At 38.8% G+C, this 12,101-nt stretch overlaps 1 protein-coding gene across 5 annotated transcripts in view; it reads right to left on the minus strand.

The window, feature by feature from the left end:
• Positions 1–12,101, minus strand: part of LOC111580288 (histone deacetylase 4-like) — a 77,795-nt gene that overhangs the window by 43,390 nt on the left and 22,304 nt on the right. For 4 of the 5 annotated variants that reach the window (XM_055008468.1, XM_055008466.1, XM_055008467.1 and 1 more), the window contains one exon: positions 1,090–1,415. In XM_055008468.1, coding sequence (XP_054864443.1) covers positions 1,090–1,415 — 326 coding nt within the window. Of the gene's footprint in view, positions 1–1,089; positions 1,416–9,156; positions 9,316–12,101 lie in introns of those variants that run through there. The other variant, XM_055008469.1, reaches the window with a different exon arrangement.

Raw genomic sequence — 12,101 nt, forward strand, 5'->3', positions numbered from 1 at the left:
TAAAAACTGGACTGCTTCGACTGTGTTTGTTTTACCTAGGATCTTGAATTTTAACCCTTTGAAATCCAAAACTTGCCAGCAGGTTTGAAAGGCATTTCACCCATTAAAAAAAAATAAATTTGAAAATCGCCAAAATGACACAATTTATCAGAGCCAGAAATTGTAAGAGAATAACCGGAATAGAGAGAATAGTGGTGGACTCCTGCTCTGCAATTTACTGCTTCTTAAAAATTCAGGAACAAGTTCAGTTTTAGAGACCGCCTTGAGAAATGCGAGCGTTAAAATGTGAAATACTCCAAAAGAGATGATTCATTTTTGAAAACAAAACTAAATATCATATTCATGTCAGGTTTGCACATGAGTTCCAATCCTTTTTTTCACTGAAATTCCATCAGGGAAACTGACAAAATCTAAGCTTAAACTACAGTATTTCATCAAAATCACTTCATTTTTCATGTCTCATTGAAAAAATGTTTACAGCAACCAGATTTCTGCAAAAAAGTTAAAAATTCAGCACTTTTTGGCACAACTGAAAAAGTCATCTGCGACTCAGGTATGACCAACAGTCACCAAAGAAAAAAAACCTGAGACTTTTCATTTGAACTGCAGGCTGTGCTTACGCAGAGCAGCTGGTCTAAAAATAATTTTTTTGTCACCATTTATTTTCTGGGATTGATAACTGATTCTAGATTTTTGTATTTTCTGTGAAATAAATAAGGAAAGAAATGTAATTTTTTCTCCTTTTTAAATGATCTACGTCCATATAATTGTGCTGTAGTGTACAAGAAGACATTTCTGAGTTCTCTCTCCTGCAATGGTTATTCTGTTTCCATAGAGGTTCAGGACTTTATATTGCAGTCAAAAAAATTAGCTCAAAATGAGCAAAAATGTGACAGAAGCTAAACAACGGTGCTATTTTTTCTTTAAAGGCAGAGTATATTCAACGTATTCAATCTTTAAGGAAGCTAACCTTTTGAATTGATTTTCTTTACTTTTTCTAGTATATTTTGCAGCATTCCGGAGCACAACACAGAAATAAACAACTAATGTGTTCATTGATGTAATCACTCCTAATTGTAAATGATGTACCTTAATGTGCTCCTGGAGCTGGGCCTCATGCTGGCGGGACAGCTGCTCGTGTTGCCGCTGGAACTCGGCGATGAGTATCTGCCGCTGGATCTGCTGCTTCTGCTTGAGGGCCAGCAGCTCCTGCTGCAGCTGCTGCTCGCGCACCGAAGCCGCCACCACGCCGCCGCCGCCGGCTGGGCCCGATCCTCCCAGGGAGCCGGGCGACTGCTGGGCGGGCGGCGACAGCGAGGACACCTGCTGCTGTTGCTGCTGGTGATGGTCCACGCGCAGATCCATGGGGATGGCGGCTGGAGGGAGTCGCAGGGGCAGCGCCGAGTTGATGTCCACTGCAGGGATGGAGAGAGGAGGGAACACGCTGGATCAGAGCCGGACTTCCTTGTTTGTCCTTCCCAGCACACTATGGTGTGCTGGTTCTTGGTTTAACCCTCTAAACCCCAAAGCCATGAAGAAGATTTGAAATGCATGCTATTTCTTTGGAAAAAAATCACCCAAATTCTGCCATTTATTGAAGCAGGAAATTGTAAAAACAGGAAGAATCATTATAGTTTGAAGTTCTGTCTGGAAAATGAACTCGCTCAAAATCATGAAATTACCTTATTCTACAGGTCACATTAAAAAAATTCTGAAAAATAAACTATATTGAAGCCAGATTCTGTAAAAAAACGAAAAATTCTGTGCTCTGCATTGTAACCAGAAAGCTATTAATGGCTCAGCTACAACCAACAGCGATGTGACAAAAAAATCTGACAATTTTCAGTTTAACTGCAGGCTGTGTTTACATGGAGCAGATGGAAGTATAGAAATTAATTAAAAATGTTCGTAGTAAATATATTTAAGGCAGAAATAGTCACCGCCAAAGGTATGTTTTTTTTTTTTAAATGCCAAAATTACACCATTTATCAAAGCCAAAAAGTGTAAAAGCAGGAAGACAAAGAACAGTCATCCTATAACTACCCATCTGTGACCTGCGGTTCCATTAAGGAAAACAAACCAGATCCAAGCTGAAAATCATGATATTTCATCATAATCACCTTACTCTACAGGTTGTGGAGGCACAGAGCAAATGGAAGTATAGACTCAAACCAAAAATTTAGGGAGTATTTAAAGTATGTAGAGTCACCCCTTTTGTTGGCTTGTTTTTAAATGAGCCATTTACCAGATCCAGAAACTAAAAAACAGAAAGAATTGGCACATAACGGACTTTCTGACAGTCTTTGAACTAGATCTGTGACCAACGGTTCCATTTGTAAAACTTCACCAAATCTGAGCTTAAAATTATGTTATTTCATCAGAAATTCACTAATTCTATGTGTCACTTCTTCTGCAGTTTAAAAAAAAATAATAAACCGTTTGCAGTAGCCACCACATTCTGAGAAAAATCTAATATTTTGTGCAACTGTAAAGCCATTACTAGCAAATCTGGGACCAACTATGGGACAAAAACGCTGAGATTTTTCAGCTGAACTGCAGGCAGTGTTTCCACAGAGCATATAGGAGACAAATAAAAAATGTAGATAGTAAAATACCTACAGGTTGTAGAGGTATTCTTTTATTTTCCAGTGTTGATTTTAAGTTTTTTCGACTTTAGTAGAATGCATAATCAAAGAAGTTCAACTTGGATTTTTTCATTTTTCGGATTTACTGCATTATAACAGTGTTACCCTGCACAGAGGGCATTTTTAACTTTTCTCTATGCTTGAACTGTTTAAATAGAGATACAGGACTTTGTATTGGAGTGAAAAATGAGGCCCGGTGAGTAAAGAAAAACTGCCAGAAACTGATGAGGAAGAATGAGAACACTGTAAGAAAATATATATTAACTCAGCTTTTTGAAAGACTCAAGTACAGATACTAAAGGACAGCAAGTATCAGAGAGTATCAGCTTCTGGTGTATTTTTAGCAAAACTAGTTAAAAAAGGCACAGAGGTTTAATAATTCAGTCAGCTGAGGAGTAAAGCGCCACAGTTGGTGTCATTGGCCCTCCACGTCTACATATAAGGCCCTGCATAGGTGTCCGATCAGCTGCCGGCGATCTATTCAAGCTACGTTTTGATCTAAACGCACATAAAAACACAAAAGGAGACGAGATCAAAACACAGAGCAAGGCCGAGAGAAATCACGGTAACATGTTCCTGTGCGTCACATTGATTCTACAAGGCATTTTGTGTCGGCACAGCGAGTACAACTGCAAGGTTACGCAGCTGAATGGGATCAAATCAAAGCTCTTCCAAATGTTGTCTAATGTGTCTACCTGCTCCAAAAATGCCCGAAAGTGACTCAAAGCTTTGTGATTTTTACTGAAAAGGTCTTCTATTTTTTTAACCAGGATTTGTGCAGTGCATATACACCCTAAAAAATAATTCATGGGATCTATTTTAACCCCTTAAATAAATGCGCAATTGCAAGATAAAAGTCCTGCTTTACTGATTTAAACCAAACCTTTACAGTTGTGTTTACATCATAATGTTGCATGTACTTAATATTATGTGTGAATGAAATTCGAACTTTGTTGGTTTATAAAATAAATTCAAGTTGTAGAAATTTAATTAAATTTGACTTCATAACATGCTTGTCCTTCATTTACTACTAAATTCCTCGAAAAGAATAAATTAGGGAAGATTTCTGATTGTGATACAACTAATAGTGTGGTAACATATATATATATATATATATATATATATATATATATATATATATATATATATATATATATATATATATATATATATATATATATATATATATATATAAAATTAAAGCAGAAAATTGTTCTAATTGGAGCAAGCTATTTTTTAAAATCTTTGCCAATTTCCATAACACACAAAAATTTGTTTTAAATAAAATAGAAAAACAAGCTTTAACTATGTTTTATGAGTAATCCAATTAAAGACTTTAAGACTGTTTTTGCTACCAATCATTAAATTAATTAAAAATGCATTTGATTTAAGAGGAAAACTTAATTACACTAACTCACTCTGTGTAAACACAGCCTGTAGTTCAACTGAAGAGTCTCTGACTTTTTGTCGCGATACTGTTGGTCATAGCTGAGTCGCTCATGTTTTCTCAATTCTGCCGAGGAGGGCAGAATATTTAGTTTTTTGCAGAATCTTGTTAGTGCAAGTGGTTTGTTTTTGGTGGATTTTTAAATGAGACACAGTACAAAAAGTGACTTGGATCAAATATCACAATTTTAAGCTCAGACTTAAAGTATTCCTAAACTGACCGTCGCAAAACACAAGAACCATCAGAAAGTTGAAAATGTGACCATTCTCTTTGTTGTTGTTGTTTTTTTTGTTTCGTTTTATAAAGTTTCTGACCCTGAAAAATGGTGTAACTTTGTGGATATTTTTTACAAGGTTCAGATGGGCTTTCAGTTAGAATGCAGTACAAGGATTATAACTAAATTTTATCAATACGCCGACAAACAAAAAGTAAAAATCTTTAATTTCTGTCAGAAAGTGATCATGTTGGTGACTATTTAATCAATCCTACCAATTCCAGAAGTGCATTCTCCCTGGGAGAAATAGATGAGAATCAACAAAGCTTCACGTTGCTTCAAAAAAAATTGCCACTGATGCCTCTTCCCCCTCATGTCTAGCAAAAAACCTGCTCTGCTGCACTCATACAATCTGTGACTGATGCTGTTGTTACACGTGAAGCCTGACGATATCTGACAAAGATCGTATTGACTCTGCAAGATGCAGAGCTCTAGTCGGCCAGCCACCCGCAAATCACATGCACAGGAAGCCCTCCAATCAAGCAGCTTCCTCCCCATTAAATCTGAATAAATAGGAGTCGATTGGCTGATTATTTACCTACATGTTTGCAGAGAGCGGAGCCAGAGCCAGAGATACTTGCTTGGAACTTTGTGTTAATAAAGAGGCAAACACGCCATCGCAGCCACACTTAATAGCAGAGTATGAACGGATCCAGTCACTTCCATCAAACATGCACATTATCCAGAAGCTCATTTGCACTTGGCCTGCACTAGTTTAAGCATGTGTGCTGAAATCGCAGAGAGAATGATTATTTTTAGGACATCACACTTCACACTCAAGCCTCAACAAAATCACACTAATGGAAGTGGGAAAAATTAAGGCAGCAGGTTTGAAATTTGTTTTAAAAAAAACACACCAAAATTACACCATTTATTACGCATTAAAGTGAGCCTGTAAAAAACTAAAAATGTTGTGCTCTCAGAGACAACAGTGAAGCCATTAGAGGAAGGGTGTCAAACATGCAGCCCGAGGGCCAAAACCTGCCCACCAGAGTGTCCAATCTGGCCCACAGGACGACTTTGTAAAGTGTAGACATTACGGAGAAGACATTAACTGCAATTTGTAAATTTGTAAAACTATAAATTTAAAACAATTCCTTGACCACGACAAGTTATTTTGATCATAAAGTAAAACACTATATTGCTCTTTTGTCATTTTGTGTCTCATTTTTGTCATATTTTGTCTTGTTTTTGTTGTTTTTTGTCTTTTTCGGTCTGGCTTTTATCGTTTGTCTCATGTTTTTGTCATTTTGTGTTCCTTTTTGTCCAGCTTCTTTTTTTTGGTCTCATTGTCATTTTGTGTTTTGCTTGTTTTGGGTATCGTTTGTGTCATTTTGTTTCTCGCTTTTGTCATTTTTTGTCTCGTTTGTGTCCATTTTTTTGTCACTTTGTAACTTTTTAGTTTAATTTTTTGTCTCTTTTTTATTGTTTCGTGTTTTGTCTCATTTTTTTGTCTCATTTTGTAATATTTTGTCTTGTTTTTGTTTTTTCTCTTTTTTTACAGTAAAATACTGTAACGTTCAGTTGCAGTTCCTTTGTAGATACTCTGTAATCTGGAAGTTGTAATGTGTAAATGATAAATTGAGGCATAATGTTGCTGAAATTGAATTTGCTTCTCTTAAGAAATTTCAGTTTGTTCATAATGTTTTGTAAAAAAACAGTTCATTAAATATGAACATTTTCAGAATGTACTTTTTTTTGCACTATTCAAAGGAAAAATTTGGAGTTGTTATTATGGTATAATTTTACTGGTCCGACCCACTTGAGATCAAATTGGGCTGAATGTGGCCCCTGAACTAAAATGAATTTGACATCCCTGCAATAGAGACTCAGCTAGAACTAACCGTCATGTGACAAAAATTCTGAAAATATTCAGCTGAATTGCAGGCTGTGTTTTACACAGAACAAATAAAAGGAGGGTTGGGTAAGAAATTAAAAATATAAGAAATAAAATATCTATATATAGTATAGTTGATTCCAGGTTTTGTCAATTTTTGTCAAATAAATAATCAGAGAAATTCACGTTTCAGTTTTTCTTTCTTTTAGTTAAAGGCATTATAAGTTTGTTTTACTGCAAAGAATGCTCCCTATTCCATCCATGGTTGTGCTGTTTCCATAGAGGTACAGGTCTTTATGTTGCAGTGAAAAAGGAGCCCAGAGTTAGTAAAAATGTCACAAAACACCCAAAAACATGCCTGGAGTTTAGAAGGTCAACAAGGCTTCAGTGTCCATAAATGGAAGCAATCTGTCAAATCATCACTCAGCTGTGACAAACTGATTTGAGAAATGTCCGACAGAAACCCAGACACATCCCTCTTGCTTGAAGCAAACATTAAGAAGCATTCTTTTCATTTCCACTGCAGTTTTCGGAGATGACCCCAAATATCCTACATCACCGGAACACATAGACATTCTCTTTAAATTTTCTGTACAATACATCACTCACTGAGAAGCCATGAAGCATTTATTGGAGCTTGGAAAGAGTCTTTTCCTTCGTCTTCTGATCGTCATCCTCAGATAAACTCTAACCGTACATCCAAACAACCTCCCTCCCATTAAAGCCATATGGTGCCTGTAAACTTCACTGTGCTGTTGTGTGCTTTTACGCAGCAGGTGAAACAAACCCCCGTGGTTACCTTCATCCACACCATCAGAGAGCAACACGCAAAATGGGTCCGTTAAGGATCATGAAAGGGACGACAACAACATACGAGTCTTCATTTAAGTGGAAACTAGTTGATTTGTTTCAATCCTCAGCACGAGCTTTGACATTTCCCAGTCATTGGATGCCTCCTTTCATTCCCTTTTTCACCTCCTCTCCTCCACTATTAATTTCCCTCCTAGAAAAGGCACTACACGTTTTTTGCCATTTGTCAGTTCGCCTAACAAGGTGCCCGGTGCTTAATTAAATGCAGCGACGCCCTCGTTTTGGCTGTTCTCTGGCCTCTGCTCGTTTTAGAAGCAGCTACAATTTGGCAGGTGACGAGACGAGAAGGGAAGTAGAGCTTGTTAAGAACTCCTACAACCGTGAATCATTCTGCACAGAAAGTTTGCATTCGAGAATGAGACAATATTTGAGGGTTGTAGGCACTTGAAATTGTAGGGAATTCTTATTTACCGCAACATTTTATTCTTTAAAGTTACAATCTTGTGTTGGAAATGTCAGAGCTTTACCTGAATCTATGTGCCATCTCCCTGACTACTAACCCTCTGAACCCCAAAGCGCACTGCAAAAATAACATCATTCATCAAGACCTTGAAACTGTAAGGCAGAAAGCAAGCAACCCATGAACAGGGGCGAGTCCCTGATGCAACAGCCTGGGTTCGATTCCTGCTCATGGCTTTTTAATGCATGTCTTCTCTCTACTTTCCTGTCTGTCTCTCAATTGTACCTACCTAAAAAGGCCAAAAAAAAAAAAAAAACTTGCATGTCTCATTTAAAAATTTGCCAAAAATACATCATTTGCACTAACCAGATTGCGTAAAGAAGAAAAAATTTTGCGCTTCCTCTCGCAACCATGAACCCATGAACGACTCAGCTGTGACCAACAGTCACATGACAAAAATTCAGGGACTATTTGGTGAACTGGAAGCTGTGTTGACACAGAAATTAAAAATGTAAGTAGTACATTTGCGCCCTTTGTTGCCCTAATTACCCTCTGAATTCAAAGCAGTTTCTGAACATTTCTGCTTCTCTATGGAAGCAGCCACAACCATGGCTAGAAGTACAGAGAACTTAAAAATGACACAGCTATAATGTCATAAATCATAAAAAATGAAAAATTTTAAATATAACCACCTGTGATCAACACATACAGCATCTTTCTATGTGCCCACAGGTGTTACGAATACTGGAAAAAAAAAATCTGAACATGTTTCATTAAAAAATAAAAGAAGAAGAATTTCCAAATGAAACTAAATAAATCCTTAAAACAAAAAAATTCTGGGTCACAGTAAAGCAATTACACACTCATCTGTAACCAACAATTGTGCATAAAAATTTGAGGAGCAGGGGTGACAAATATGGAAACAAATTGAAAATGTAAGTAGCAAAATATCTATAGCAATTTTTCTAGTATTTTGACATGTGTGGGCACTTCAGCATGTTGACTCCACTTTTTCAACTTCAGGCAAATTTTTTTTGATGTTTTTTTTTTTAATTTTATGTAATTTATGGCATTAAAATGTTGTTATACTGCACAGAAAACATGTTTGACATTTCTCTCTTCCTAGTCATGGCAGATTTTTTTCATTTCTGTTAAACACATTTTTTTATGTTTGATGATTTTCAGCTATTATAAGTGTGCTATTATAAGTGGGAAAAACACATTTTTGAGCTGTCTCTATTTCAAGTTTTAGTTGCAGGACCCGCAGTGAGAAAAAATATGACAGGAAAAAATAAAAACTGCTTGGAGTTAAGATAATTTAGGAGTTGTGGGTGCCTGCTGGTGGATTAAGGTAGATTTTTAGATATTTTTCTGTTCATTTTCTATCCATTGGTGTTAGAAAGCACAGAAGCAAGACGCGTATTTTAGGGTCCTCGTAAAGAACAAGAAAGATGTGACTACGACTGAAAACTGCACTTGTCAAAGCACCAATCTTGGCTAATGCAAATCCATAACTCTCCACACTCTCCCCTGTACAAAATGTTCCTCTATGGATATTGAGTCCCTGACACAACAAAAACAGTGTCGCACACTCGCTGCCGCACAAACACACACCTAATGTGGCATCTGGCTAACTGCTCGCACACACAAAAGAGGCAGAGAGAGAAATCCTCGCTGTCGTACCCATCAGTGCTCTCCTCCTCTTTCTGAGCAGCCTCCTTCCTCCGTCCTCTCCTCCTTATCCTCCCCTTCTAGCCTTCAGTCGGTTACAGGGAATGACAACACTTCTGCTCTCAGCCTCTGTCACTTTTGGCTCCGCGTTCATCGCCTTTCTTGTTTTAATCTGATGGGCGTCTCTCTCTCTCTCTCTCTCTCCTGTCTTTCTTCCTGCCTCTCTCGTCCCTGGTTTGCCCAGTGGTGACATCACAGGGCAGTCTCAGGCATGCAGCCTGTTTATTCTGCAGCCCTCTGCTTTTCCAGGAACCGACGTCACACAACACACACACACACACACACACACACACACACACACACACACACACACACACACACACACACACACACACACACACACACACACACACACACACACACACACACACACACACACACACACACACACACACACACACACACACACACACACACTCTCTCTCTCTCTCTTTACCCACTCTGCTCTTTCCCCCACTCGACCTGCTTTCCTCACTTCTGAGGCCAAGGAAAACCCTCCACGCTGAATATCTCCTCTCCCATGCGTCCCATTCGGCCTCCCCTGCTCTACTCATAATAACCATCTCCCCCTTCCTCCTCCCTCTCTTGTGCGGTTTTAATACTGCACGCTTAAATTCCTCGGCCTGGAATTTGCCTGCATTTTCCAAACAAATAAAACCACAAAATGGTTTCAGGTGAAGCAGAGTAAGGACTTTCCCTGCAGGGTGGCTCCACAGATGTTTTATGATAAAATTAATCCCAAGTATTAGATAATTGTCTGTTGTTGCTTATTTTATTTTAAACACAATTATATTTTGATTCAGTGACATCTCAGAGTTGGCTGAGGTCCCAATTGGCACAAACCAATGTTGGATTCTTTGTTTACATTCAATGTCACACATAAGGATGCAAATTTTGAAGAATTTTCATAATGAATAATTATAGACTAATAAATGGGTGACACAAATTGAGCACACTAGATGTCTGTGTTGTTTCAACAAACACACAATTTGGGCCTCAGGCTTATTTTAAACACAAGTTCTGGTCGGAGGTCATTAAGTGTCACGTTTAGACTGCAGTGAAAAATGAGGTCACAGTGAGTGAAAATCTGGCAGGAAGAAAAAACACCAAGAAACTGCTGAAGGTTCAGACAGGTAAATCACAAATTATGACAGGTATCTTTCCTTATTATGACATTTTTTACCAAATATTTGATGAAAATATTGAGGAGATTCATCAATAATGGAAATAACAGTGAGTTGCAGCCCAGCAACTGGTAAAGCTCAATAAAATGCACTCCAGTAGCAGAACGACTCATAATGTCAAGACAGACACAACACAAATTTAACTAAGCATGCATGACAAAGCACGAGCAGGGTCTAACAAACGTGTGACTGATGAGATGCCTACGAGACCAACATGACTGCCTCTTGAAAAAGATAAACTCTGATATCAGCACATCTTTGAATACAAGCGCTGACGTCAAACGCGTACCTCAGTTTACTGATGTGTGCCAGATAGAGGATAAAATGGGGGCACTAGCTCAGAACCAAAACAAAGGGAAACGTGTCGTCTCAGGGGACACTGAGGAGCTTCCAGGACTCTTACACAACTGACAACTTCACCTGCATCAACACGCGTTTGTCAAGGACTTCACTTCAATTCCAGTTTGTCAAACTGAGGACAAGTTTCCGACTGGATCTGAGGCCCGACTGAGCTCAGACTTCAGAGTGGAGACCTCACACTGCTGCTCCTATTCACCGCTTTCCTTTCAACATTTCAAAGTTTCCTTAAGGCTGGTATGGAACATTTTTTAAGCATGAGGGGGAATCTCTGACAATTTATAATTTAAACAACGTCGCACAAGAATGTCTCATCAGCATGTGTGCATTCGTGACATCACTACGGGTTAGTCTCCTCTTTTGAAGCACTTCTGTTCTGATGATATGAAATTATTCACCTTCCCTCTCAGCAGGTTGCTCTCCCATCTCCATGCCCTATCCTCCGGCCCTGCTCTGTCCTTCTCCCCTCAGTAGCTCCCTCCCACGTTTCTTCCCTCCATCTCCCCGCAACAAATCACAATCTGTTTACAACCCCTCGGGCACTCTCCACAACTCTTCTGGCTCCAATTCCAGATCTATTTATACCAGACAATGCGGAGGGCTGGCGTCTCTGATTTGAGGCTTGGTTTGCCGAGTGTATATCCCACAGTCTGACTGCCTGAGCTCCTCACTCGTTAGGCCTATTAGATGTCATACTGAGCAGAGCTGCTTGGGTTTTATTCCGAAACAACGAAACGACAAAGAGGAGCGGATATTCTGCACAAGGTTTCACCGTGAATTTAGCAGCAGGATGAGATGAGAGGCAACAAGTGGCACATCTGTGGATGCGCTGGTTGAGCATCAGCTGGTGTTTCCTTCTCCTGCTGACTCTATAATACCACACATTTTGTTCCCACGCGAGCGCAAACTGTTGGAGACGGTAAGAGTTTTTTCTGGTGGCAAGGCTCGCAGCGGAGACTGACTGTGATCTTGCTCCAAAATGGCACCGTGACCTCTTAAAAAAATGGTGAAGGAAGGAGTGAGGAAGGCGCGGTGGCGGGAGCGTGTCAAGGTGCAGCAAGTTTTGTTCTGCAAAAAGCAAGCTTGGAGTCATCGCTGGTCCGTTTACAGACACAAACAATATCAGTTGATATATGCCAAGAAAAAGGTTTTTACATTTTATTGTACTTTTACAAAGTACTAGCTACTGATTTAGTGGATTCCCTCATTTATTTTGTGTGTTTCTTATTGTCATTGATGCGCTTTGTATTTGCTAAACTGGTTTTGTTGGGAAAAATCTATCAAACAAAAGCTTAAAATCTTGATATTTGGTCAAAATTAAAAAAAATCTGTGTACAAGTGACTCAGCTGCAACCA

Source organism: Amphiprion ocellaris, chromosome 24, assembly GCF_022539595.1.
Source record: "Amphiprion ocellaris isolate individual 3 ecotype Okinawa chromosome 24, ASM2253959v1, whole genome shotgun sequence".
NCBI lineage: Eukaryota > Metazoa > Chordata > Actinopteri > Pomacentridae > Amphiprion > Amphiprion ocellaris.